General features: G+C 35.4%; 5 protein-coding genes, 1 non-coding gene and 1 pseudogene across 11 annotated transcripts; 1 reads left to right on the top strand and 6 right to left on the bottom strand.

Annotated features, from left to right (window-relative positions):
- Positions 1-1,180: 1,180 nt before the first annotated feature.
- LOC108821433 (uncharacterized) lies at positions 1,181-3,269 on the bottom strand. Its single transcript, XM_018594474.2, has 4 exons — positions 2,555-3,269; positions 2,361-2,450; positions 1,550-1,617; positions 1,181-1,442 (listed from the first exon to the last, which is right to left on the bottom strand). The coding sequence occupies exons 1-4, from the start codon at positions 3,161-3,163 to the stop codon at positions 1,325-1,327; spliced, it is 885 nt and encodes a 294-aa protein (XP_018449976.1). The 5' UTR covers positions 3,164-3,269; the 3' UTR covers positions 1,181-1,324.
- Positions 3,270-5,533: 2,264 nt separating this feature from the next.
- Positions 5,534-6,676, bottom strand: LOC130498387 (GATA transcription factor 19). Its single transcript, XM_056991717.1, has 2 exons — positions 6,249-6,676; positions 5,534-6,087 (listed from the first exon to the last, which is right to left on the bottom strand). Exons 1-2 carry the CDS (start codon positions 6,540-6,542, stop codon positions 5,731-5,733), a joined length of 651 nt encoding a protein of 216 aa, XP_056847697.1. The 5' UTR covers positions 6,543-6,676; the 3' UTR covers positions 5,534-5,730.
- Positions 6,677-11,875: 5,199 nt separating this feature from the next.
- Positions 11,876-17,623, top strand: LOC108818762 (uncharacterized). 2 transcript variants are annotated; one of them, XM_056993247.1, is made up of 26 exons: positions 11,876-12,159; positions 12,233-12,394; positions 12,471-12,636; positions 12,713-12,829; positions 12,911-13,044; positions 13,121-13,271; positions 13,346-13,413; positions 13,708-13,806; positions 13,910-14,022; positions 14,145-14,319; positions 14,415-14,525; positions 14,594-14,672; positions 14,772-14,915; positions 15,000-15,113; positions 15,213-15,334; positions 15,434-15,516; positions 15,600-15,724; positions 15,800-15,920; positions 16,003-16,140; positions 16,213-16,309; positions 16,390-16,515; positions 16,616-16,708; positions 16,809-16,914; positions 17,005-17,151; positions 17,226-17,305; positions 17,391-17,623. In XM_056993247.1, the coding sequence occupies exons 1-26, from the start codon at positions 12,007-12,009 to the stop codon at positions 17,511-17,513; spliced, it is 3,147 nt and encodes a 1,048-aa protein (XP_056849227.1). In that variant the 5' UTR covers positions 11,876-12,006; the 3' UTR covers positions 17,514-17,623. The 2 variants fall into 2 exon arrangements, with proteins under 2 accessions (XP_056849227.1, XP_018447200.1); XM_018591698.2 differs by having other exon boundaries at positions 11,878-12,159; positions 17,005-17,147; positions 17,222-17,305.
- Positions 17,624-18,337: 714 nt separating this feature from the next.
- On the bottom strand, positions 18,338-19,873 carry LOC108819873 (peroxidase 49-like). The gene is made up of 5 exons (XM_018592894.2): positions 19,763-19,873; positions 19,516-19,617; positions 19,217-19,412; positions 18,985-19,119; positions 18,338-18,877 (listed from the first exon to the last, which is right to left on the bottom strand). The coding sequence occupies exons 1-5, from the start codon at positions 19,871-19,873 to the stop codon at positions 18,462-18,464; spliced, it is 960 nt and encodes a 319-aa protein (XP_018448396.1). The 3' UTR covers positions 18,338-18,461.
- On the bottom strand, positions 18,986-23,932 carry LOC108822820 (vacuolar sorting protein 39-like; annotated as a pseudogene).
- Positions 23,933-24,012: 80 nt separating this feature from the next.
- Positions 24,013-24,086, bottom strand: TRNAI-UAU (transfer RNA isoleucine (anticodon UAU)). The gene has a single exon. It is a non-coding gene; the product is annotated as a tRNA-Ile (tRNA).
- Positions 24,087-24,479: 393 nt separating this feature from the next.
- On the bottom strand, positions 24,480-26,502 carry LOC108822821 (uncharacterized). Of its 5 annotated transcripts, none has more exons than XM_018595995.2 (6): positions 26,385-26,502; positions 25,905-26,006; positions 25,656-25,832; positions 25,467-25,565; positions 25,138-25,383; positions 24,480-25,042 (listed from the first exon to the last, which is right to left on the bottom strand). In XM_018595995.2, exons 2-6 carry the CDS (start codon positions 25,959-25,961, stop codon positions 24,740-24,742), a joined length of 882 nt encoding a protein of 293 aa, XP_018451497.1. In that variant the 5' UTR covers positions 25,962-26,006; positions 26,385-26,502; the 3' UTR covers positions 24,480-24,739. The 5 variants fall into 5 exon arrangements, with proteins under 5 accessions (XP_018451497.1, XP_018451499.1, XP_056848705.1 ...); XM_018595997.2 differs by lacking the exon at positions 26,385-26,502 and adding an exon at positions 26,236-26,373; XM_056992725.1 differs by lacking the exon at positions 26,385-26,502 and adding an exon at positions 26,155-26,324.
- Between the last annotated feature and the right edge of the window lie 823 nt (positions 26,503-27,325).

The raw sequence follows: 27,325 nt of genomic DNA, 5'->3' as shown, positions 1-27,325 counted from the left end.
TCTGGACCGAATCAGGTTATATGGTTATTTTTGTTACAAATATCTGAACCCGTTTTAGATACATTGGTTATTTAAATATTTTTAGGTTCCTATACATCATAACCGAATTCATCCAGATCTAGAATGATCCAACTCAAAATCCACACATAAGTTTATAATATTCAAGCGGGACTTGGTTACAAAAAAAAAAAGGATATCCGAAAAGAACAACATGTACCTAAATAGACAGATAATGTTCATGTCTAAATGATTATATAAATTAATAAAAAACTGTTTTATGTGTTTTGCTAAATTAAGTGAAATAGAAAGAGTTTTTTTTATCAAGTAAAATAATTATATGGAGTGGAAAATTAAGTGACAATAAATGTAGGACATTTTAAGTATTTTGATTTAAGTTATTATTTTATTCACAAAACATATTTTTGAACTATGTTTTTGGGTACGTAATTTTCCACCGATTGTAACTAAAATAAAAATATTTTAGTAAAATAAAATAAACCAAATGTTTAATCATATGTAAAACCTAATTATTTAGCATTTTTGATTTTATAATTGGCACAAAGTTAATATTGATTAACTAATAAATAAAAATATGAACTATTATTATTATGGTAATATAATTAATGATGTAATTTATTATTAAGGTAATATAATTAATTAAATTGTTAAACTAAGTGAAATATGGAAACACAATTAATAGATACTACTATTCAAGTTTCCAAACACTCCATTTTTTATAGCTATAACCAAACACACCAATTTTTTTTATTAATCTTATCCAAGTATCCAAACGCACCGAATTTGTACTTCACCTTTAATAAGATAGATGTACTTAACTTATGTATGTGTTAGCCATGTAAGTTACGTGTATAACTATGTATGACAACTCTGCGTCTTTGACCCTAATAAACTCTTAAGAACTAAGAAGTTGACAAGCCATAGAATACTACATTTATATGGATTCGATATGTTTGGAGATGTAGGGTTAATAATGTTTTTTTTTTTGAAAAAAAGAAAAAAAAAATTATCAGGGTTAATAATGTTCATATCGACATTTATATATGATGAAATTGTCTAAAGCACCACCTTTTACCTGTTTCTGAAAATTGCACTGTAAGAATGCCACGTTTTTTTCAACAGTGAGCATTCCTCGATGAGTTTCTAACAAAATGATCTTCATGTGAATTACCGATTTGAGTTTTACTAGATCATTGGACAAATGGCAGGATGAATACATTCCCTCGTTATTAATCTAAGAGACACTTTTCAAGCATAACAGGCATTATAATCGTCGAGTGACTTTTCCTAAAGCACAAACATTGTTTTAATGAACAGAAGCAAGAAATTTGTTGAGTAGTTTGTTGTAGACAAATGGTCTGTCCAGTTGCACCAAATGACCTCCATTCTTTATACTCTCCATGCTTGTCATTTCACCCAATTTCCTACAATGTGACATTATTCATGAATATGAACAAAGCTAATATTTTTTATGTAAAATAAAAATCGGAAAATATTTAAAGCAAATAAAAATTGATTAGTAGAAACTCACGTTTGCAGATCTTTTGCAAATTCAACACTGAAGAATAGATCATTTTCACCCCACAAAAGATGTATTCTCTGCATGTAAAATTAAATATAATAAGAACTGTGTAAAATTTTCATTAGATTTTTGTATATTATATTAATAGTCATAAATATTTTTTGTGCCACTAGTCATAGATGGGTCTTCATGATATGGCAACATTCGAAAATACCATAAACAGAAAGAAAAAACTAAATGCCGAAAAACTGATATAGAACAGAAGTAAAAAAAGAGAGTAAAACCTCTATAATAGTATTTTCAAAGTGGTATTTTAAAAAAAATTCTATAAATTAATATTCGATAAATTAATAATCTCTAGAAATTATAAAATTTCGCCAGTATCAATTGGGCTGGTTCAAAATTTGAAATAAATCAATTAAATAATAAGATAACTTTTTTTAGAAAATTTGTTGTAAATATATGATCCCTTTAAAATTATAATTTAATAATTTATATGTATTCATATTTTATATAAGTAAGAATCTATTATTATATTGTTTTTTTATATTCAGGAATCATCTTTATATTTTTTTAACACTTAATATATTTTTGATGAGATTTAGTAAAATTATATCTAAAACCATATTTAAGTTATATGGAATATATATTATATGCACCAAATAATATAATAAAATTAATATAAATGTCAAATTTCAAAAAAATAACAATAAATATCTATACATTAAAATTAAATATTTTCTTATCTTAAAATAAATATATCTTAAAATCAGAAATCTAAATAATAAAACTTTTACTGTATCATACTATTTTAAATTACCCGAGGGAAACTGGGGATTGTAGTAGTGTCATTGTTGATGATTAGAGCTTCCAAAAGTTCAGCCATTTCTTTCCTATTTGTGAACATTGTCTGTGTGGATGCAAAAGTTAGTACACTGTGGTTTGGATATATAAATTACATTATTAACAAGTTTCAATGGATATATAAAACCCTATTATATATAAAGGATGCACCTTAAGGTAATCTTTGAAAGGACAACTTGGGAGCCAAATACGTTTATGCAAAGACACAGAGAGAAGAAACTCAAGTCCTCTAACCGTTTTGGGTAACAAGACATCCGACATTGCACTAAACCCAAACCGGTTCACATTCGAATCGGTCATAATCGGAGGTGCACCGGTCACCACCAAAGCCTTAACCATGTTCCCGTACAACTCCGCAATCTTGAATGCCACAACGCCACCGTAGCTAAACCCCACTGGGACAAACTTATCCACGCCAAGGATACACATAGCCTTAACCAAACACTCGGCTTGAAACTCTGGTGACCGGTCCGGTTTATTTGTGTAAGACCCACCGAAAAAGAGCAAGTCAGGTATGTAAACAGAGTATCGCTTTGATAACGAACGAGCTTGAAACGCCCACGTCATCACTCCGTCGCCGGCGAAACCGTGAATGAGTAATACTGCAGGTTTTGCTGGCTTCCTAATCCCGCTTGAGTTCTTCGGTAACCAGAAGCTAATCTTTGTTCCTGGTTCGGTTTCTACGGTATGTTGAACAAGTCCAGCTGATTTCACGATAATGCACATCGACGATCTTAGAGCAACCGCCAAGTTCACCATTTTCTGCTATAAACTTGTAGTTTTATCTGTTTAAGATCAAATAATTATTTTATTCGTTTCTTTCGGTCACACTCATTTCTTCTTCCTAAATAGTTTATAAAGTGCGAGATGTTCTTCTCAATATATATTTAATGCAAAATGCAATCATAAATCACACTGCCATGCCTAATAAACAAACACACTGCCACAATGGGTAGCCCCATCACCGTTGTCCAGGAGCAATCAATTTGTAAATATTTATGGAACATTATTATAATCAACGGTTTACTTTGTATATTTCAGTGTTTATTGTATTCATATAGTTCTGGTAGACCCATGCTTGAATTTTTCGGTAATCATTTCAGATACATGTATTATATGTATATATGAGAACTTAGATGTTGAGTGAAGTTTTATTGTGTATGATTTATGATATTAGAGCACCTGAAGGAAAATATTAAAAAGTCTGATTAAGAACAAAAGTTGTCACGTTTTCCTCAAGCGTTTCTACTTCAAATTTTCACGATCTTGTGAGTCATGAGATGGCCTCATTCATGATACTCCCAACTGCTACGTTCCGACGACACTGTATATCTCATTAAGTCACCCAGCTACTCTGCGTACTCTTCCTACATACCCTTTTAACAAAGGCATTAAATTACATGTCAAGTTGTATTCTTGTTAACTGATGTCATGTAATATTTTTCAGCTTCACAGCAATAGAATTTAACATGTAACAAGTGCCGTGCCTAAATTTATCGAGATTGAAGGAAAATGGTAAAAATATGTTGTTTATTTTATTTTGTGGTGGCAAGTTGTTTTTGACATCTTTGAAAAGTTAAAAGTGGAATCTCTAATATGTTTTTATGAACTATAATAAGGTATTATCAACAATGCTATTGAAAATAATAAATAAATTGAGAAAATATTTGTTTTCGTCATATTGGCCAAATGAATCAAAAATAATTATAGAAACATAATTTAAAAATTATTTAACCAATCATTGAAATGATTGCAAAATATAATTGTTTATACAGTTTTCAGTAAAATTAAAAATAATATAAAAATATCATAATTTCATCTATTTTAAAACAATAAACATCTTCTAAAACATCATCTATTATGAAATAGAGAGAATATTTATTACTTCTGATTGGATAAATTATCATCGTTTTAGTAATTAACCGATTACGTACAATAATGCGCAATATTATTGAAACTACTCATAGGGATCAAACCAATCCTAACCCGGCTAACACCTACTATGTGTATATATATATATTAGTTAATATAAAGTCCTTTGATTTAAATATAGAGAAATACCATCATATATTTTTTTCAAAAAGATACCATCGTAAATCAATAAAATGTTTTTATCACAAAATAATCCTCAAAAGTCAAAATGACCGATTTAAATTTTATTAAAATTTTAAAAGATATTTGTAATTTTAGGTTAACTCATCTAGATTTAGAGTTTAGATTAGAGGTAGACTTAGAACTTGGAGAATAAGTTTATAATTTTAGATTCAAGGTATAATATTTAAAATAACAATTTTAAACGTATTTATGGGTAAAAAATCAAAAATTAAATTCAAAAATTCAAAAATATAAAAAACTAAAGTTTCAAAATGGTTTTGGATAAATTTTTAAAATAAAAGATAATGATTTTATTTTTAATATTTATTTTTATATATAATAGAGTTACAAATGTCTTTTACCTATTTTATTAAACTATTTTAATCATTTTCTCTTTGTGTGTTCTTTTGGTTATAGAAAAAATTAGATTTTTGAGAGATTTTTCCTCAGATATAATTAGTGTTCTTAGAATTGGACATGAATAATCATCCTAGAACCAGTGGCTTGAGGGTGGTCAAATGACCCACATGGATTTTGTAAAAAAAAATTGTACTTGCATAATAAGGAAAAGTACTAAGAAAATGCTATGGGTTTAACTTAATGACCCTTGTAATAATGTTTATAATGAAATTGACCCTAGTGAAAGTTTTACCTGGTTCCGCCATTGCCTGAAACAGACGAAACTAAATTTGCATTTCATATACGCATACTAATTCCTCAGGAATGAAAACAATAAAGAAATGTATGGATCGGTTAAGTCTATATATGTGTAACATTTTGAAAACAGCCAAAGAATACAAAACTGAATATTAATAATAATTCTTCAGTACATATTTGTAATTTATATTCGCTTAGATTCGCTTCGTTTCTTTAATTTAACATCTTAACATCTTTTTGTTTTACAATATTAAATGTTCTCAATTGTGTATGTAAATTATTTTTGGTGTATTTAAGCACATCCTGTTCAAGAGTCATGGTCAAACTAGAATACACATCCTGAAAAGGTTAATTACTACCATTCGTTCACTACCCGAGAGAACATTCAAAAAGTCAGGACAAGAAAACACAAGTAGCTTACACAAAGACCCAAAAAGAAAAAAAAAGAACATTCAAATATATATATTAAATTAAATAATTTGGCCAAGGCTGCAAGACTTCACTCTACTCTTTTATGCTAAATGGTATCCAAGGCTATGACATTATAAGGGGAAAGACTATAAAACGATCATTCATTACATCATAAAATCGTGCATAAGGCCGGTCTGGTCGGCGACGTTAAGCCTCCAAGACAAGAACGGGTCCGCTGTGACGTCATGATTTTCCGCTCTGACGTCGTCAACGAAAGAATAATATTCGTTATTTGCCGAGGTGTAATAAGGGACTCGCTGCGTATTATGATGTTGGTGGTGAATCCAAGGTGACGGTGAAGCATAATGATTGTTGTTGTTGTAATAATAATTTGCACCTCCATGTTGATCAGAAGTCGGAACTCCAGCCGCCGTTGATCCTCCACCGGAAGTCGAGATTCTGGTGGTGGACGCACGTCTCTCTTCTTTCTTGAATCGGATCCCACACGCATTACATAATGACTGAACAAATTAAAATCATAAAATTATTATTGATAACTATAATTTTTCATATTAACTAAAGAATGATGAGTTTAATATAAAACCTAACTTCGTTAAAAAAAAAACTAACTGGACTATATAGTATTTGGTTTATATGACTGATATTGGGTATAGATATGTACCTTGGGACCTCTTGGACCGTTTCTCCAAAGAGGAGTAGAAGTGGTATCGCAGTTAGCGCAACGCCGAGGGAGGAGGTTATTTCCGCCGCCGCCGCCGCCACTGCCTTTCTTGGAACCTTGCAAGAAGTCCCAGCCTAATCTGTTTGAGGTATGAGAAGAGAATCTACGATCGTCGTCGTCATTGCAGAGACGAGTAGCTGGAGTTCCAAGTGAGAGTGTACAGTCAACAGAAGCATAAGGAGAGGAATGATGGACGACCTCGTTTTCAGATGAGAAGAACATTGAGAAACCCATTACTAAACGGTAGTATATTAATTTGACACTGGAGACCCTAAACGTAAATCGTGTTTTGAGAGATAGAACGAGAAGTGTGTCTTGTGTGGTATAGTTATAAGGAAACGGTGTAAGAAGAGTCAGCTAAAAACAAAGGCGTACACGTTGATATTGTGAAATGGAGACAGGAGGGTAATTACTATTTATAGAGCTTTGGGAACTCGACAAAAAGAGTAAAGTTTGGTCCCGGTTTTATATACGAAATGTAGGACTGAATCCATATTGTTACTTTTTGGTTCGATTTACATGTGTTTACTCCTTTATTTTGTCTAAAAAGATGCTACAATGATAATTTTGAATATGTGTTGGCACTGTTGGGTCATTTATTTAGTTATAACTTATAAGAACCTTTTGTTGAAGTTACACTATTTAAGTTTTTTCTTCCTGACATGTGATCCAAATAATTACTCTAATAATTTTAATTTCTTTTTTCAATAAATATTTTAGTTTATCATTTTAGTTCTTTATTATTATTTTCAGCATTTTAATTAAATTAAATTTATACTTCTAATGTTGATATTACTAGTAATAGTATATTGTATTCCTAAGCGATTTTGTTTACCTATGAAATGCTCCAGTCTCTTTAACGTAGAAAAAGCATTAATTAATAAATTATCCCTCTAAATCAATACTTATTGTACGGACGAAATGTTTGTTTAACACTGCTAAGCAAACTACACTATAATTATAATGAATCTAAAAGAGGGTGTTAATAATTAAATGGTAAAGTAAGTAATAATAGTGACAAGTTCAATCTGCAGTTAAAGCGGGAGAGATCAGAGAATGTAGTCAAAAGAGGACCACGTGAATGGGGAACGTCACGGTCTTCTATGGATCTGGTCTCTGTACGATCACCATCGTCCTCCAACTCGAATCTCCAAGCTCCCTTCTACCACACGTCATCGCTTGCTTCACCATGTCACCAATACTCAGTTCTTTACATGAGTCTCTGTATTACTTTTTACATACTATGTTCTAAGGGTGGTGATAACGTTCACCGTACAAAGTTATATCGTATCACGCATTCTAATGTGTAATAATATGTCGTTCAAAAACGCCTTTTTCAACTACAGTATTAACCCTCGTTTCTGATCTAATCTTAGTTTGAATGTTTTTTCACATAATCTTGAAATTCATATACAATTTCCAATCCAAACAAAGACTTGTCAGAGATTTCAAAAAGAAAAACATACATGTACTATCAATTGGTTTTGAATATTATAGATTTCTTCAAACGTTAGTGGTTGAGAACTTTTGAGTGCATTTGAACATTATCACTGTCACCACTGTGGCCAATCCATGAGAGATCTTGATCACCAAGATCGGTGCTTTTAAGGAGCTAAGGAATAAAACGAGCCAATGTTTAAGCTGGAAGTGAAATATAAAGGGATAAAGGTAAAGGGGACCCAAGTGAGATACTTTGCAATGATTATAAAAGCAATAACATTCTGATCTTTCTTTAACTTGGAGGTAGAGATATACATATAGATTCTATTGATTAGTCAAAGAAGCAATCTCCAACCCCAACTCAAATTTTAAAAAGGTACAAAGAGAATGAAACCATCAAATGAGTACACTAAGTAGCTCTAAGCTCTTATTTTCTTTTACCCTTTTATCTTATTTTTCTTTTATCTATATATTTTGGATCAGATAAAGAAGTTGCGCTATCTCAAAAAACAGATCTATATGTTGTTTTTCTTTTGCAGTAAGTATTATTTTGTATCGTTTATCTTATTTTTCTTTTTATCTATTTTGGATCAAATAAAGAAGTTGCGTTATCTCAAAGAACATATCTATATGTTGATTTTCTTTTGCAGTAAGTATTATTTTGTATCAAATAGAATATGTATAGTTCTACAAGATGAAAAACAGCTGAGTTTAGGCTTGAGCAAAAAACATTTATATCAAAAGGATAAACCCATTATAGACGAACACAAATAAGAAAAATGTGTTAAAGTTTTCATACCATATTAAACATTCTGGCTTTAAGAAAACTGAAAATAAATGAACTGACAAATCTTGAAACAGCTGAGTTTAGATATATATGATGTGGAACGTATAGTTTACACTTGTTTAACAAATAACAATAGACCTTTTAGATAGCTTGTTGGAGGATGTGTGCCGCCAAACATGAACGGACAAAAATACGTATAGCCGGAAAGATTTAAACAACATCAAGAGACCCAGAGAGACAGGGAACAAAGAGAATCCGATCGGTCTTGAGATTGATGTTTTTTTGTTCAATTGAGACGACCACACCACTTTCCCAAAAGATGCTTCTCTCTCTCTCTCTCACACACTTGACACTTTGCTTCGTTGAACACGAAACCTAACGATTACTACCCCAAGACACTAAGTGTTCGACTTTGTAATTTCACATTACCTTGTCGTGTCTCTTCACTCACGTGACTTCTAATCTTATTCTAATCTTTGTCCTCCATTTGCATGTATATAAGTAACCATATCTCCAAATCTGACATTTAGTATTGTCCAATATGCTCGGCTGTCAGTATTCAACCCGTTGAACTGTTTAGAGAACTGCATATTATTGTAAATTGCCGACCGTTTACGTCTAATGGACCATCCACATCTACACTTTCGGCCCATAAACTATATTCTGTCTGAAGTCGTGGATTAATTTTTCCGAAATATTCGAAATCGTTGTTTATTGACCTTACAATCATCACATGACATTTTTCCGTGCTTTGGTTTCACTTACACGTTATCGCGAATCACTTCTCGATAAGTTACAATTCAGCGCAAATACGCTTAACTCTAGAGTTCTAAACAGATGTGTGCTAAAAAAGCTAAGCGCACATTTGAGACATAGATAGCCAAATCGATTCTCTTAATTTTTTTCATATACCACAAACCGGGATGTTACAATTCACCTCTCTCAAAGAAGCAATGTTGTGTTCCAGGATCGTTACCCATGTTAGTGTGAGCCTTTATTGACTCTACACTCGTCTAGGTCGGTTCTGATACCATTTATAACGCTCCTACCACCCACGGTTAATTGGCAATCCACAACCGCTCTTTCAGCCCGTGGATCCCATTCCGTCCAACAAGATGTGTCTTAATTTTTCCGAATGTTCGAAATCACTGTTTACTGATCCTGCAATCATCACATAATTTTTCCATGTGCTTTAGTCTCATTCACATGATACCACAAATCACTTTCCGACATATCACCCATCATTCCACTACTCCAACTCAAGCACATTGTGAAGTTTGTGTCTAGTGTTGTAATGTTGAGATGCAACACTTTTTAGGTAAAATTAGATTGCTAAAGTGAAGCACAACTTAGATTATATATCAATTTGTAACATGTTAAAGTAATGAAATTTTTATAGTTTTGACTAAATTTGTGTCTTGAATAGAGTAAAAAGGTATTTCTGTTACTTGAATATACTTATATACACATTAAAATTCCCAAGTATATTAGACAACAAAATACACTCATAAGATACGAGACTTTGATACGTACATCAAGACTAGTGCATGACCAAGGCTTTGACAGCATTATAGACAGCGTGGGAAGACATGACATATCTCAAACGTGTCTTTGTATGTTGCTTCAAATACCTTAGGACCAGACTCACTATTCTATGTACTTCCTTGCTTTTGTTATTAAGGTACATTATTTTTTTCTTTTCCTGCTTACTAACCTTAGCTTGAGAGATAAAAAGACGCTTGCGATATTTTTTCTCTCCGCCTCCTTTACCTTCGAGACCAGTTGCTCCTCCGGTGACCGGTGCGTGGCGGCTCCGTTAGCGCCACCACCGGTCGGATCTGTCGTTGTTTTTCTCTGTTTATGTTCTGCAATTTTTCGTTTTCTATTTGGTGAAGATTTGGTGGTGGAGGAGCTTGAGAGCTTGCGGCTTGGAGAGGGTTGTCGTTTCTACCATGGGTCCATTGTATGCTGAAGCCGTTTCTGATGGTCGTATATGCAGTGTTGGCTGTGGCTGGTTTTGGCTGCACATGTTCGATCCAGATCTAGATCCGATCCTTCATCGGTTTGCGTGTTCTATTCAAGCTTTTTTATCTAATTTTCTTTCTGGTGGAATCTGCTGTACTGGATTAGTCTTGATGCTTTGTCCTGTTCTACTTTGAAATTTGTGGCTCTACCAATGGTTTCTTGTTTCCTAAACTTGTAATTTTTCGGATGATGCTGTTGTGAACGCTTTCCTGTCGGTAAGTTGTGACCGGATTGATCTCGTTTTCTCAAGTTCTTATGAGAATGGAGTGTTCTGTTTAAGGCTTTTATCGAGGCGTAGTGTGGTCGCATGAAGTGCGTCGCTGCCGTATCCGGAAGAGGTGTAACCTTAGAATGGTTCAATCTTATCGGGTTATAAAGTCTGGTTTCGGTGGTTTGGAGAGGAGTGCTCTCGAAGTGGTGTCGTTAGAGGTTGAGGTTATCGTTCGGTGGGTTCCAACGATAAATCTCGTTCATAAGCATCTTGACTTAGATTGCTGCAAGTTTGGTGTGCTAGTATCATTGTGAGTTCCATTGAATTTTCTTAAGTTAGTTGTGGAGTTGTATTGTTTGTTTAAAACCACTCCGGTGTGGGTTCTAGTTGCCTATCTATGGGCTCTTGTTGCTGTGAATCAGCTTATGTATCAAACCTTGTATTTCTCTTTCGAATTAATATTATCAGACGGAAAAAAAAAAAACCTTAGCTTGAGAGTAATGTTGTATTTATCCTTTTTATTCCACTTTTTGAAGGTAGGTAATGGTGTACAAAACATTTAAGGATGCCTTTAATGTCGATTCAGAAGTCTCAAGAGGAAGAGCACTTTTACATTTTCTTTTAGGTTAGTTATCTTTTATTTTTTACACAGTAAGTACAAATATGTAAAGCTAATGATTACAGAGAGGCCTTCAATCATTTACTACAAACTCAACTGATATTTTATCTACCTCCTTTACTACATCTTGGAAAGTCAATGACCACAACAAATACAAACTTCACAAACACGACAACACATCACATTGAGATAGAGCAACAACGTCCAAGACTCTGCACTTGCACGGAGTTCTGCCTCTGGTATTCTATATAACAGAGAATCATTTTAGTAACTGAATTAAAATAGGACTTTCTAAATTAGTTGATTAGAAGATTGAATTATGATCACTACCAAGAACTTTGTTGCATGTTCTAATATCTTTGGGCTTTATAAATGGCTTCCTAAAAACGCTGGGCTTTATAAATATGGTCTTGTACAAAACTTAAGATGGGTCGATTACCATCGTTTACTGAAAACGGCATCGTATCCGTCTCCCTGACAAAACTAAAAACAGCAAAGGGTTTAAGCCTTTCTTCTTCTTCCTCCTCCTCCTGCCTCAGACGCAAAACCCTAATTTTCAAGAACAACTTTTTTTTGCTCTTCTCTTACTCCCATAGTCATCAATAATCCGATCAAGATGGAGGCAGATGCAGTGACAGACTCTCGTATCCAGAAAGTCAACAGCTTGCTAAAAGACATTCGTATAGACTACGATTCTCTCAGCAAGCCCGTTGACAGTTTCGTTTCTTCGATTAGAGAAGCTACTGATGCAATCCCCCAAGGCTTTAAGGTAGATTTTACCGTCAGTGTTCTAAAAAAAAATTTAAGCTTTATTAACAATTGAGAAACTTCCGAATCCATAGGTTACTTCAGAGCTAGCTCCTAGCTTCGTTAGAGACATTGGAGCTGATAAAGTGGAGTTCACTTTCAAGAAGCCAAATGGTTTTAGTCTATGCGGAAGCTACTCTGTTCGTTGTATGGCGAAGCCTGATGCTTCTGTTGATCTTCTCCTCCACTTGCCTAAGGTCAGTCTCTGTTTTGCTCATTCTCTATGTTTTGAAGTCGGTGTTGTGGTGTTTAACTATAGAAGGGTGATTGCAGGAATGTTTCTATGAGAAAGATTACATGAATCATCGGTACCATGCCAAGAGATGTCTTTATCTTTGTGTGCTTAAGAAGCATCTGTTGGCTTCGTCGTCCGTTGAGAAGGTTGAGTGGTCAAGTTTACAGAACGAGGCGAGGAAGCCAGTTTTAGTTGTTTTCCCAGGTAAGTGTGCTTTAGTTTTTTTTTACCGCTAAGAAAGGTGACAATGTGTTGACGTTGAGAAAATGTGTGTTTGCAGCTAAGAAAGTTGATAACGTTCCTGGATTTTGCATTAGAATAATCCCTTCAGCGACATCGCTGTTTGATGTTGCAAAGCTGAGTATGAGCAGAAACAACGTCCGTTCTGTAACTACAGGTAATGCGGTTTGTTTCAATAACGTTGAATTGGCGAGACATCAGTTTATTGATCATTATGTTTTTGTGTTGATGGTTAAAGATGGTGTCGCTCAGCCCACGCCGAGTTACAACTCAAGCATATTGGAGGATATGTTTCTGGAGGAAAACTCTGAGCTTCTCAAGAAAACTTTCTCTGTGTGGAAGGAGTTGGGAGATGCTTTGATATTGCTGAAGGTATCTATAGCTAACACGTATTGTTTTAACCTGTGTTTATTTCGGAGTCTCTTTAAACGTCTATGGTTTTGTGCAGATATGGGCTAGACAAAGGAGCTCGATATACGTCCATGATTGCTTGAATGGATTTTTAATCTCTGTGATACTGTCATACCTTGCAACACATGGCAAAATTAACCAGTCACTAAACGCACTGGACATATTCAGGGTGACACTGGACTTCATAGGTATGCTAATACAGCTTTAAGTCTATTTGCTGTAAGTATTATGGATAACCGGCATTTGTTAATTCTGTTGGCAGCCACTTCTAAATTATGGGAAAGGGGTCTATTTTTTCCACCAAAGAGTGAAAGCCCTGTCTCGAAGGAGGTGCGTTTTTTACTTACCTATCAGTGTGTTCTATTTTTGTTTTGCGAAGCAGTATGACTCTGCACTGGTTCTTTTGGATTCATAGTGTCATTGAGTTGAATAGCCTATAAGGCATCGTCTGGTAACCCAAAGATTACAAATGGAAGTCTTAATACTGCTGAAAAAAACTTATGTAGGCACTAGCTTTTTCGTGTATGCCAGTCAAGTTTTCTAATAGCACTTGAATTAATTGATTAGTAGTAGTATTTGTTCCTGCATACTGTGATTTACTGATAGTTTACGTTTAAATTTCAGGAGAAAATGCAATTCAAAGAGTTGTTTCCTGTTGTTATATGTGATTCATCTACACTTGTGAATTTGGCTTTCCGGATGACCAGTATTGGATTCCACGAGGTACCTCCTAAATCTGGAGAAAACTTCTGACTAAATTTAGTTCGCTTTACTGATAATTTATCCAAGGCTGGATTTCATGTAATTTGTTTGTTGATGACCACAGCTCCGAGATGAGGCTTCTTCGACGCTTAAATGTATGAAACTCAGAGATGGAGGATTCGAAGAGGCCTTTATGACTAAGATCGACTATCCTGTTAAGTATGATCATTGCATAAGGTGAGCTTCGCTTCTCACTTCTCTTTATTGATATCTATCTGTGTTGTTAATGTTAGAGATGGAAGTGGCTAATTTTTATTCTTTCTAGTTAGTAATCCTAACATATATATTTTTATCTTTAGGTTACACCTAAAAGGGAAAACAGCAGTGTCTACATCAGGGTTTTGTTTGGACAAGGAGTATTGGAGAACATATGAGCAGAAAGTGCATAGCCTTCTGGAACAAGGACTGGGTGACAGAGCTAAATCAATACGCGTTGTTTGGAGAAATACCAATCAAGATTCGTATGTGGAGAGTGTACGTTTTTTTTTCTTCAGATTTACGAATTTTACTTTTTATTGCAGCCAAAATGGTCATGTCATTCTAACAATTTTTAACCGTCTTTGAAACAGGGCTTGTCAGTTCTTGACAGGGAACCACTTTGTATTGGAATATCTATCAGCTCTATCGAAAATGCTTTTAGAACGGTTGATATCGGGCCTGATGCGGAAAACAAGACAGAGGTACATCAAGATTTATTAATCATCCTTGTCTCCTTCGATCTTTACTAAATAGCTTTATCTTTTTCTAGGCACTCAAGTTCAGAAAATTTTGGGGGAATAAGTCTGAGCTAAGGAGGTTTAAGGATGGAAGAATAGCGGAAAGCACAGGTCTGTTATATCGTTAATACAATACTTTTTGGCAGAGTTTTAGTAAAGAAGTTTCAAATTAATGTAAACTGAATCTTTGCCTATTTTATCATATCTTAGTCTGGGGGACTCAGCAGTGGACAAGGCATCTTATCATGAAACAAATGACTGAATATATCTTAAAGCGGCATCTTTCACTCTCGTCCGATGACATTGTACAATTAGTTGATCAACTTGACTTCTCTCTGATCTACGGCGATAAAGGTATTAACTAAAGTCATTATTAAACCTTTCACTTGTTTCGTCTATGGCATTGCGTGTTTTGCAATAATGCTGTTTATGTTTCAGACCCAATATCTACATCTGGAAATTTACTTCAAGCCTTCGAAGTTTTCTCGAAGTGCTTGCGTGAGATCAAAGGCATACCTCTAAAAGTTTCTAGCGTTCAGCCTTTAGATTCAGGTTTGTTTGCCTGTATTCCGTTTTGCACTGAGCTTTGAGCAAAACAAGTGTGTACTGATGTTTGCAGTGTTTGTGATATCTTCCTCGTGATTTTTTCAGCTCTCAGGCTCACATCTGTGTTCCCTCCTGAACCTCACCCACTGGCTTATGGAAAGGTTGATGCGCAAAGACTACATAAATTTATCCCATCTTGCATACCAACAATGGAGGTCATGATTCAGGTGGGGGATCAGTACTCCAGTTGATTAATAGCGTATATACGTTTTGGTATTTAGTTATCTAAACTCAGTTTTTTTTTTCTATTCTTTTGCTATTCGCAGCTAGAAGGTTCTGGTAACTGGCCCATGGATGATCTGGCAATTGAGAAAACGAAAACTGCATTCCTAATTCAAATTGCAGAGAAGTAGGTTTAACTGTTGTTAGAAACACTTCATACTATTAATCCCCAGTATTATATTTACTCTTACAAAATGAAAATATTGACAGCCTTCAGACCTTTAAGGGAATAACGTGCACAGCTACTGAGGATAACGTCGATGTGTTCATGGGTGGTTACGCATTTCGCATGAGAATCTTGCATGAAAGAGGCCTGAGTTTGGTGAAGAGAGAAAGTGAGATTTTTTTTTGTCTGCACTCATAATATGTCCTTTTTGATTCTAACTTAATGTACTTCTACTGAGTTGCAGTTGGAGCTGACCCGGTGAAGCATGTTTCCTCTGCCGATAAAATGCTTTTCATTCGTAGTCAACATGCAAGCATGATCAATGGTTTGCATGGACGGTTTCCTATATATGCACCAGTCGCAAGGTAAAAGGCGTTAAACTTGACGTGTGTACTTTTGCTTGCTTTAAAGTTTCTAACCTCATACCTTGTGTCTGCTATCTTAAAGGCTTGCGAAAAGATGGGTTTCTGCGCATCTCTTTTCTGGTTGCTTGGCAGAAGAGGCCATTGAACTTTTGGTTGCACATGTCTTCCTCACACCTCTTCCACTTGGTGTTCCTTGCTCTCGCATCAACGGATTCTTAAGGTTTCTTTCGGCCACCATAATTTTGACCAAGAATTAAAACGTTTACATCTTTCTCACTGTGCTGTGTAACAGGTTCTTGCGATTACTAGCAGACTATGACTGGATGTTCTATCCGTTGATTGTTGACATAAACAATGACTTCGGCAGAAATGACGAGAAAGAGATCAATGTGAGTCATTTTTCTAATAATGGGTCTAATATTAAGATCTCTTTGAAACGCCGTATGTCAATGCTCTTTTGGATTTTTAGGATAACTTCATGTCAAGTAGAAAGGGCTACGAAGAGGACAAACAAAACATAAGTTCAGCCATGTTCTTGGCAGCTCCTTACGACAAGGCATCAGAGGCATGGACATCACTTTCACCAAACTTATCGGTTAGTACTTAGCATACCCTTTTGAAAAGCATCTTAGCCTCGCTCAGTTTTTTTTCTCTACTTCTTGTTTTAACTCAAATTTACAATAACTTTGTTAAAGGAACTAAAAAGGTTGGTGGCTTATGCTCGAAGCAGTGCAAACGTATTAAGTAAGCTTGTACTGCAAGAACACAATGATTCTGTTCAATGGGAGGTGAGTGGGATGCACTAAAAACACACCTGCATTGTGCTGAGCTGGTATTATGAGTAACATGATGTTAACTGGTATTTAATTGCGTCTATATATGTTGCAGTGTCTTTTCAGAACACCTTTGAACAACTACGACGCAGTTGTTCTTCTCCATAGAGAAAAATTACCTTACCCACATCATCTTTTGTTTCCGTCGGAACTTAACCAAGGTCCCAAACATGGCTTTCTGTCTCCCTCTCTCTTATGTTTCTGTCATTAAATCCAAAAACTAATATACTTTCGCAAAATGATTTGAGCAGGGAAACATGTAGCACGTGGAAAGGCAAGTAAGGCGTTTAACCCGTTTCTATTACCTGGAGATTTGAAGAGAAGCCCTGAGGAGCTTAAGAAGAAGTTAATGGTGGACTTCGAGCCGACCAAGTGCTTCATGAGTGGGTTGCAGGCAAGTTTTCTAAATCCAAAACATTAAAAGTTACTCAAACTATGGTGTTCTTATCTTGTACGGTTGCCTTGCAGGAAGAGTTTGGAACCTTGAAGACGTGGTATGATCATATAGGAGGCGACGCGATTGGTTTGACTTGGACTCAACCCAATTCAAAGGTAAGAAACAAAACTTTTGGTAACTTTTTTTCAAACCAACAGAAAAAGAGACAAATCTAAGGAAATATGTAATGTTTGGTTACAGAAACGAGAACGAGATGAAGAAGAAGAGGAAACTAATCCAGTAGAGATGTTGAAGGCGGTAGGTGAAATGGGTAAAGGATTGGTGAGAGATATCTACTTGCTCAAGACTCCACGTTTTGTCTAAAAGCTTCAAATCTCTTAGCTTTGGTCGATTAGAACTCCAAATGTTTATCAGTTTTGATGAGTACACATGATATGTTTTCTACAATACCCAATCAAACAATCTTTTTTTTTTTTGGTCAAACAATCTTTTTTATATAAATTAATCTCAACTGAAACGGATTTTACAACAACAGGAACTGGTTTTCTCAAGACCATCAATCATCATTTTCACCCACACAAACCAAGAAAGAAAAAACAAAATAAGCTCAAAACGAGGTTTTCTTTAATTGCAACTTAGGAGTTGTGGAAAATATAAACGGTTTAGTGTTTTGTTACGGTAATGATCATGTCATCGTCTTCTTCCATGCCTTGAGAAACAGCTCTCATGCCTTGAGAATCTTTGAAGCAGACAAAGTGAACTAACGTTTTCCCGTTGGGATATACCGCAAAGACGCTTGCCCCAATCTTTTTGTTGCACCATGAACACATACTAGAGTTTCAAAAAAAAAAAAGAGTATTCTTTTGCCACTCCGTTCCTATGTACAGTTTTTTTTTGACATCAAAAGAATACATACTCTCGCTTGTTAGTTTTGCCACCCCGTTCCTATGTACAGTTTTTCTTTCACTTATTAATTTCCTATGTTCGACACTCATAAACCAATTTGGTGATAAAAAAAAAAATTTTGGTCGAAAAAAAAACTGTACATAGGAACGTAGTGGCAAAAGAATACACTCTTTTTTTTTTTTTTTTGAAACTCTAGTATGTGTTCAAAAATTAATTACACTGTGTTCAACACTCATAAACCAATTTGGTGACAAAATGAATTACTTCAAAAATTTATAAAATAAAACCAGAATAACACTGTTTTTTTATTTTGAACACACCAGAATCACACAACTCAAAACATCAAACATAAAACAACACACAACAAAAAAACAACACACATCCTTTATTGCACACATCACGCATTTAAGGGTTGTTGGTCTTCCTGCAGTTCTTTCTGATCTCGCCGTGAGAACCCATCAACGGAGAGATCTTTCCCATCTTGATCATAGACTCTGCAAACTGCTGGAAAAAAGCTTCTTGATCCTCTGCATACGTTATTACAAGCTCTCGCGATATATCATTTCCGCTAAATAAAACCTGGTCCGAGTACAGCAAGCCCATATTCTTTATCAAGTTCATGAAGTAGTTGTTATCGAACTTTGCCACAGTAATCATGTCCAGCGCCGAGAGATTCTCGTCTCCTCCAGCAATTGGACAGATTTGCCGCAGGTTAGCTGCCAAGGATTCTTCCAAGCTCATGTCTGGACGACCGTTTCCGGATTGATTGTATAGCCTCTGTCTGAAACTTGTGCATCTCGCGAAACCAATTGTGTGACTCCCTAAGAACAAAGATTTAGTATGGTCAGAATAGCGTTGAGCTAAAAGCTCATGAAGTTCATAGCCAAATTATGGTTTTTTAGATGGTTTTGCGTGTAAGGAAGCTTACCCGAAAGAGCAACAAGATCCGTGATATCTAGTCCGTGACGGTTGAACTTAGTCAGAACTGCCTCGAAACTGTCGTTTGACGCAGGGATGTTGCTGTTCGAACCACTCAAGCTTGCATTGAGCGAATCTTTCCTTCCTAACGGTACCACCCAGTTTGGACCACCGCTCAAATTAGCTCATTTTTCATATATGTTTTCTTTTTTTCCCAAACAATTGGAGATTGTGGAGGAGACTTACAAGAACAGAGGAGTCTCTAGCGGCTAGGGTGAGAATATCAGCGCAAGAGACCGTTCCAGGGCATTCTTTCTCAAGGTGAGCTTTGATCTGGTCAATAACCTCGAAGCCACGAACCGATTGGCCATTGAAAATCGAATCTTTCTCACTCACTATCCCGCCAATGCTATCTAGAAGCAACGATCCATCACAACCCTGTATATCATAGTTAACTTCCTCAGTAAGTCAAGTAACTAACTTAATAAACCAAAAAAAAAAAACAAATGATGAAACGTTGAAGTAATCAGTTAAACAAAACCTGAACAAAACAGTCATGATAATGAAGTCTCATCAGGGACGCAGCCATACGCGCCTCAGTAGCAATTGTTGTTGCGAGAACTTCGCTGATAGGTCTCAAAGACTTAAGAGAACAAGAACACAAGTTACTTCAATTTTCTTTTTCATATTCATTCACTAAGACAAGTGTTTCTTAAATACACACACATTCACGAAAATAACTGCCAACTAAAACACAACATGAGACTTCCCACTAATGTAGGAGAAACACTATGCCACATCCCTATCCTATCCTTTGCCATGATCTTATCATTCGCCCACAATCTCTTCAACTTTCGGGCATGTGGAGGCGTAAAAACCAGGAGATAACTTGGTTCCATATTCGATTTTGTAAAGATAATAGCCGAAAGGGCAAATGAAAGGAAGAAGAAGGAAAGCATAATTTTTTTCATTATGTTTAAGAACAAGAGGAAGACTGTAATGAGTTGATTGAATGCGTTTCTATTTATAGAGAACATCTTTGAAGTAGGTAGATATTCTAGAGACAATAAGACTACAGTTTGTTACCAACCTTGCATGCTTCGTAGTTTAATTTGACTAGTTGCTCCTAACTTGGCAGTTTGAGGAGGAAAAAGCAACGGATCAGAGTTTTTTAATATGTGAAAGTTGATCTTTGGTTATGCTTTTTCAAGTTACTTTATGATGAAGTCCTGAGACTTTCCTGAGAGTAGGAAAGACGAGTTTCTGAAGATTCTAACTACCCCTTTGACCAACGATAAAACAATCTAGTTGAAATCTTTGTTGACATTTTACTTACTTGTAACGAAATCAAAGAAATGAAGTTTTTTTTTTCTTTTGTTAAAAGTTTTTTTTTTAAGTTAAAATCTTATTTTTGGTTTAATTTTGTGACAGAAAGCTTCATTCGTTAAACCACATCCGCCAAGATAAGCTCAAAAACTCTACAAACCAACAAACAAAGAGAAAGATGGTTTAGTATCTTAAACCTGTAATGAATTTATCTCATCTGTCTTCTTCCATGTGATGTCTTAGAGACAGCTTTCATGCCTTGAGAATCTTTGAAGCAGATAAAGTGAACTAACGTTTTCCCGTTGGGATAAACAGCAAAGACGCTTGTCCCAATCTTCTTATTGCACAACGAACACATGCTCTCGCTTGTTACTTGCACCACTCCTTTCCTATGTCTGTACATTTCTTCTTTCACCTATTTATTTCAACATACATTTGCACTGTTACGACGAAAATCCTAAGAGTTTTCATCCATCACAGAGAACATTCATTCGGCTTTCAGACACACAAACATACCTGCAAGTTTTCACTCTGCCTCAAACTCTTGATAACCGAAAAGTTCCTGTGTGCTTCACTTGAATTTCTTAAAAGAGGTGCAAGAAACGGAAGCAGGTTCTGCAGGGATCCAATAAAGAATGAGTCAGACTTCAACAAGATGCTAGACAAGTCAGATTCAAAACACTTCACCTGGAGTTTAGTTTCTTTAGGTTAAAGCTTGAGGGCTTGTGCAGCACCATTGATCCTCTCCCACCATTGTCCTTCTTCCATGGGTTCTTCAGCATCAACATCGCTTCTTCCACTCTCAGTGCTGCTACTGAGACCTTCTATTGCAACAATTTTCTTGGACCGGCCTCCTTTTAACTTTTGAAGACAAAACAGACTCCATCCGCTTCGTGGTGTCTGAACTTTCGAATGATCCTATTGCTACAATACGCTTTGCAAAGTCCTTTGCACTTTTCTTAGGATTCAAGTATATTTGTAGCAGTGTGAGGTAGATACTGCTTGACGGTTTACCAGATGGGTAAATAAGATACGGACTCATAATATACGATCACAGTAAGCCAGCGCCAGATCAGGTGCATGAAGCTATAAGAAACAAAAACCAAAGATTTAAACCATAAGAAACAATCATGTAGAAGATTATTTGGTGACAAGAGAAGATTACTGATCAGTACCTTATGAACATAGATAGACAAAGCAAGCTCATGTTGATTCATTTTCCCCAATATAACAGCACGCTCTTCAAAGAGAGCATCACGTGGAAGACGCTTCAACAAAGTCTGTGGATTGTATCCGGAGATGCTCTCTAACGCAGACAATAGTTTCTTCCTTTCGGGAGGATGATCCTTGTCATCCCATTTCTGCTGCGAGCTTTGAGCAGCATGTAAGTCAAGCACTTCTAAAAGGTAGATTTGTACCTGTTAACATTATCCAAACTGCGGTTTCATTCATCGCCATCATAAGCTCTAAATATCTACCCTGCATGTTTGGAGCATGCATCTTCAGATACGAATTGACAAGGTGTGCAGAGTTGTTTCCAGACAAAAACAAGTCGATGGTTTGCGTCGGACAGCTTTCAAGGACAAGCATAGAGTACTCCAAAACAAGCATTGGATCTGTCCTGCAGAGAGGCTACAACAAAAAGTTAGCATAACCATTAAGAACCTGTAGATAAACAAGACAAAATGTTAGAACTGGGAAAACCTGCCTTGAGATATTCAATGATCAGCTCAGGACTAAACATCTGCGTAACATCAGTTTGTGACTGGCTTGATTTGGAATCTTCCAAGAGCTGTTTAAGAAGCTTAAGGGCTTCATGGTGCATCGAATTGCTCTTGAACAATTCCAACAGTTCAGAGTAATTTTTACTTTTCATGAGAATCTCCTCACAGATGTTTACTTCAGAGACGTTGACACCCTTTAATAAATCTAAAGCAGCTCCGGACTGGGCAGTGTGTAGGAAGTGCTTGGAGAAGAGATGTATCAAGGATTGCTGCCATCTCCCTGGCACCTGAATTAAGCGGAATCTCACCACGTCCCTGCAGAGAAAAAAAATTGTTCAACCCTCAACAAAAAAAAAAGGTTAGTTAACAATCAGATATTACCTTGTTGGAGTTCTTAGACTTGGAAGAGTCTTAAGTTTTGCCAATAGCATCTGAAATGACTTCTTCTGTTCCTTCAGAAGTAGCCTTCTCATCTCCTCTTCTGCAAGTACTTTACAAGAGCCATCAGAGTGTTGTGACTCATTTTCTTAGATTCAAGGGCTGCATTGCCTTCAGATTCGAATAAATATCGAGGAGAGGAAGACTCCATATCGTCTGAAAAGCCGGATGAGCCTCTAGACAGAGATGCTTCATCCCCAGAGATGTCCAGCATCTTATCATTGTTGTTTTAGGAAGAAGAATCGATGGATACATGGAAAGTACATGCGTGATATCTACTTGAGATGCCAGGAAGTGTTCCATGGCTTCCTCATAGCTCCCGTTCTAAAAGATAATGAGCAAATCTGCATCATGACAAATAGACAACGAGTATGAACATAAAGATTCCCATCACCACTAAGTAATATATTGAAGTTATGGCTTTTTAATACCTTTGTATGAATCGAACTCTCTTTCGCACCTCTTAGGCTTGACTCTTCAGGAGGGAGTAACTTGCATAGAGCTAAGGGCTCCTCAAAGTTTCCAGAAGCTGTTAACTGCATAATCTGCGATGACACTTAACTTTCTCAGAAGAATTCAAAACCATCTCCTACGACATTGCATATTGAAAAGTAGTATCATATATTCATCAATGAGAAGTAGCAAGAAACTGTAAATATCCTCAGAGCTAAAGTAATCAATCACCTGGGCACCGATAGAAACAGGGAAAAGAACATGAACAGAGTTATCCAAACCAACTGTCTGTCTGTACAACGTTTCGTCAATAAAAATCCAAACTTTCAATCCAATGTGCAGACAAGACACAACTCAAAAGCTCCCAGACAACTAAAAAATCAAAACTTTACCGTCGTGCTTGAAGACACAGACCCTCTTTTGCCTAGAGAAACAGAGGAAGCCACGACCAGTCGTCCCACGAGTAGGCGTTCGCGCCTTTAGCTTTGACGATCACAGCGACGGACTCCAAGTTAGGAAGCTTATGAAACGAGATTGACTCGGAGAGAGATAGGAGCAACTCTCTTGAAGCTAGAGCCCTTTTATGGACACGATGAGTTTCTTGGAGAAGCCAGAGACGGTTGTCTCGAGGACGTAAGACTCTCGAAGCAGCTTCTCAGAGGAGGATTGAGGAGAGTAGATGCGGAGGGAGGCGTCCGGTTAAGAGCTTGGAGCCATAGGATTCGAGAGCGTCAGATTAGAGTGGGGCAATTGTTGAGAAGCTGGAACGAATCGTAGGCGTTGTGAACCATTGTCTGTTTCGTGGGATCAAAATCTCAAAAAAAAAATTTAGGAGGAATGGTGATAGAGAATCAAAGCTGAGAACATGTCGATAGGAGCATGATGAACACTGAGCAAATCATTTATTTTTATTACAACAATTTCCTGGAGCTTTTTTCAAAAAAAAAAAAAAAAAATCGTGGAGCTTAAACTCAACTTGAATTCACTTGCAGACCGAGAACGGAGATGATGATTTGAAAATCAATCGTGCGTTGGTTAAAAAAAGAAAAAAAAAATTACAAAAACATTTGTGAAATTTTTGAAAAATTAATAAAAATTGCTTCCGGCGGGGCTCGAACCCGCGACCTTCGGCTCATAAGACCAACGCTCTAACCAACTGAGCTACGGGAGCGGTTGTTATTATTAATCTACATACGTTAATATCATGTCTATTATTTCATATTAGAACAGATGTCTTTTTCTTATATATCTATTGATTGATTCTCATTGTTTTCATTTCTTAAAGTTAAATAGTTAAAATTGTTGCTACATTTGGTTTTTGAAAATACACAATTACATCGTTAAAAGAAGTTTTTTTTTGTAACCCAATAAAAGAAATTTATATTCTAATAAATAATAAATATATAATATGAAATATGTCTTTAAAAGCTTTAGAGAGACATAATAGCCTTTTTAAGCTCATCTTGACATAACTTTAAAATATTGTAGTGGATTGATTAGTTAAGACTTAAGAGCAATATTTCATAATCACCCATGACTGAACTTGAAAAATAATCATCATAAATAAAAGGATTACTCTGCTAGCTTCAATTACTAAACACAAAACAGTTACACATGGTATCAATATTCTCACACATACAACATTCATGACAAGGAACGTCTCTGTTAATTATAACATTTTAAGAAAAGATTTTGGCTCACTAAGCAAAGACTTGGAACCTTATTAATTATCTAAGTAAACAAGACATTTTTATTGGCTCTTGGACGAGAATAAACTTTTACTATTCATCTCTTCTTGTTTCTGTGTAAGGGTATATATATAACTCAGCTAGCTGCTGATGCAATAGAAGTGGCTGGCTCAGGAACAACATCGGCTGGAGAGAAACCGTTTGGTTTCGGATACTGTTTCTCCTCAAATCCCCAGAACTTTGCTGTTTTGACATCATCTTCACACATTTGTTTTGAGAACTCCTCATGATCATACTCTAGTGTTGCTTCTCCTCCAAACTCCTTGGGAAGATTCTCAATATCAAAATGTGATGTCATCAGTTCATCACTTGTTTTGTCTTTAGGGTACACAAATTTGACCTTTTGAGCTGTACATGGGTCCAAGAAGTATTTAACAGCCTACAGAAAGAAGAGTAGGTAAATGAATGTGACTCTTTAATGGGTTTACAAAAACTTTTTAAAAGATAAAAAAAAACGTTTTGATGACTCTTTACCTTATAGACTGCTTGGAAGAGTCTTGGTGGATTGTAGAGAAAGGCCATACCGAGTCTCTCAGGGTAATGGTTCTGTAGAATGTAGACAATCTCTCGTGTTGTTTTCATAGGGACATTAGCAGCCATAGACCAACCAGTGAAATCGATGAGCCAAGACATTTGTTCTTGTCCCTTGGGAAGATTGAGGATTGCATTTTCAAGAAGATAGACCAAATGCTTGATATTACCTTCTGCTGATGTTGAATTCTGTTTTACAATATTAATAGTTTCAAAAACTCAGGATAAATGTTACAAACATTTGTTAAACATGTGAAAATACGCTTAGTTACCTGTAATGCTGGTCTCATTATAAGCACTACTCTACCTTGTCTATCATGAAAACCAGCTCTTGAAACTTTACCGGTCTCACCTTCATGTGCTACTTGATTCTGGAGAGAATTAAAAAGAAGAAAAAATTTATTTACATGTAAAAATATATAAAGCCATTGAATATATGAGTAAAACAGAGTAAAATTTACCCATCGGATCTCTTGAGGTTTGTACGTTGATCTCCACTTAAGAGTCTCCTCGAGCATTTTCTTAGCTTTCTCCACGTTCCAGTTACGAGCAGCCAAATACCTCCTCAAAGAAGCATCAGAGCAGAACACTGAACTATGTCCAGAGAGCGGTCCTATCCCAGATCTCAGTTCTCTAACCTGAATTTTTATAGGCGTAAGACTTTGGAAGTTATATTAATGAGAAAAAATACAATAAAGATTTTTATATACCTTGTTATCATGCTGAGAACCATCATCAAGCTGGTGAGCATTCCTTCTCTTAAACATGTTTAGTTAACAATATCGTAATCTCTAACGAGATAGCTTCAAAGCCTAGAAATGGTAAAATATAGTTATGATCCAATAAGAGCTAGATTAGATTCAAGATTCAGCAAGAAGAAGTTTGATCGGCTATTAATAGATAAATAATAATCTAACATCTAAAACGGGATCAAGAATCCCTACTAGTAATTACCTTTACCTAATGAAGATTTTATTAAGTTTTTGTCAATAATTCAACTTTGAAAAAACTTCGAAACGTATTATTCAAAGCATTAGTTACATGTATTTTGACTTTTAAAAGATAACAAACTTCTTGGTCGAGAGAGACTTGAAAATGGTAGAAGCTTCAATTCAACAACACATATGGAGAAACGATAACTTTAGACGAATGAAATGAACATGAAAATGAAAACGCAAAAAGGATCTAACCTGATAATAAGGATCTCGTTGTATGAGTGATCGAGAGAGAGAGAGAGAGAGAGAGAGAAGTATCAATGGGGTTTGATCGTCACGCGAGTATCATTCCCACTTCAAAAGGACTTAAAAAGCGAATAACGTGGGAAAAGACATTAACCAATTTGTGTGGCATTTAAAAATAATAAATTATATTATTTATTTTCAGAAACTTTTAAAAATCTGGGTCTATATGTGAAGGCCCATTCGTTGGCAAATAATAAAAAGTTCTATTTAATTTAATTTTCCAATTATTGTTTTTTAGTTTTAACGTTTGTTTGTTTGACCAAATAAATAAGATCTGAAACGCTTAGTATATGACAAGAGATCCTAAAATCGCGCAGTAATAAGATTTGCTGATTTTACAAAATACCTAAAACGTGGAAACTTCCCAGATCTATTGGTTAATTAAGAATTCACTAAATTTTTAGAGTTTGAAATTTATTGAATATGATTGATTATTTATATATTAATAGACAAACTTATATATGCTTGTAGATAAAACCGTTTTTTAGGGAAAATTATAAATTATATGTTATAAAATTACCAATATAGTTTCATAATTTATAATAGGTGGATAAATTAGTGTCATGAAAGGAACTTTTTCTGGTAAATAAAAGAAAGAAACCTCCTTTCACGTTTGACGAAGTCAATTGTGCCATGATCTAGAAGAAGTAATTAAAGTTAAGTTTGTAATTACGTTGTAAGAAAGAAAATGTATTAAATTTACGTTATGTGCAAACCACTCTTTAGTGTATTAATTAGGTAGGCAAAAAAAAGAGAGTCAAGAAAAGACAACAACAGCTAATAATAATAATCTAAATGTAACGTTTTACTCGAAATATTGATTTTGAAAACATTAAAAATTCGGTTTAGAAACATAAAAGATTCGGATTAACCATGTGCGTCTGATACGG

The sequence above is a fragment of the Raphanus sativus genome, chromosome 8 (assembly GCF_000801105.2).
Source record: "Raphanus sativus cultivar WK10039 chromosome 8, ASM80110v3, whole genome shotgun sequence".
NCBI lineage: Eukaryota > Viridiplantae > Streptophyta > Magnoliopsida > Brassicales > Brassicaceae > Raphanus > Raphanus sativus.
The sequence above is the reverse complement of the archived record's forward strand: the minus strand, read 5'-3'. Positions and strand labels throughout refer to the sequence as shown.

Coding starts and splice junctions, on each gene's coding strand:
- LOC108821433 (XM_018594474.2), bottom strand. CDS start 3,163: ATGGTGAACTTGGCGGTTGCTCTAAGATCGTCGATGTGCATTATCGTG. Junction 1,618..2,360: donor CAATCCCCAGTTTCCCTCGG/GTAATTTAAAAT, acceptor TTTTACATGCAG/AGAATACATCTTTTGTGGGG. Junction 1,443..1,549: donor TTTGCAAAAGATCTGCAAAC/GTGAGTTTCTAC, acceptor GTCACATTGTAG/GAAATTGGGTGAAATGACAA.
- LOC130498387 (XM_056991717.1), bottom strand. CDS start 6,542: ATGGGTTTCTCAATGTTCTTCTCATCTGAAAACGAGGTCGTCCATCAT. Junction 6,088..6,248: donor ACGGTCCAAGAGGTCCCAAG/GTACATATCTAT, acceptor TAATTTGTTCAG/TCATTATGTAATGCGTGTGG.
- LOC108818762 (XM_056993247.1), top strand. CDS start 12,007: ATGGAGGCAGATGCAGTGACAGACTCTCGTATCCAGAAAGTCAACAGC. Junction 14,320..14,414: donor AAGATTCGTATGTGGAGAGT/GTACGTTTTTTT, acceptor TCTTTGAAACAG/GGCTTGTCAGTTCTTGACAG. Junction 15,114..15,212: donor CGTTCAGCCTTTAGATTCAG/GTTTGTTTGCCT, acceptor TGATTTTTTCAG/CTCTCAGGCTCACATCTGTG.
- LOC108819873 (XM_018592894.2), bottom strand. CDS start 19,873: ATGGAACCAAGTTATCTCCTGGTTTTTACGCCTCCACATGCCCGAAAG. Junction 19,413..19,515: donor ATCATGACTGTTTTGTTCAG/GTTTTGTTTAAC, acceptor TATGATATACAG/GGTTGTGATGGATCGTTGCT. Junction 18,878..18,984: donor GGATCTTGTTGCTCTTTCGG/GTAAGCTTCCTT, acceptor CTTTGTTCTTAG/GGAGTCACACAATTGGTTTC.
- LOC108822821 (XM_018595995.2), bottom strand. CDS start 25,961: ATGTTTAAGAGAAGGAATGCTCACCAGCTTGATGATGGTTCTCAGCAT. Junction 25,566..25,655: donor AACCTCAAGAGATCCGATGG/GTAAATTTTACT, acceptor AATTCTCTCCAG/AATCAAGTAGCACATGAAGG. Junction 25,043..25,137: donor TCTTCCAAGCAGTCTATAAG/GTAAAGAGTCAT, acceptor TTCTTTCTGTAG/GCTGTTAAATACTTCTTGGA.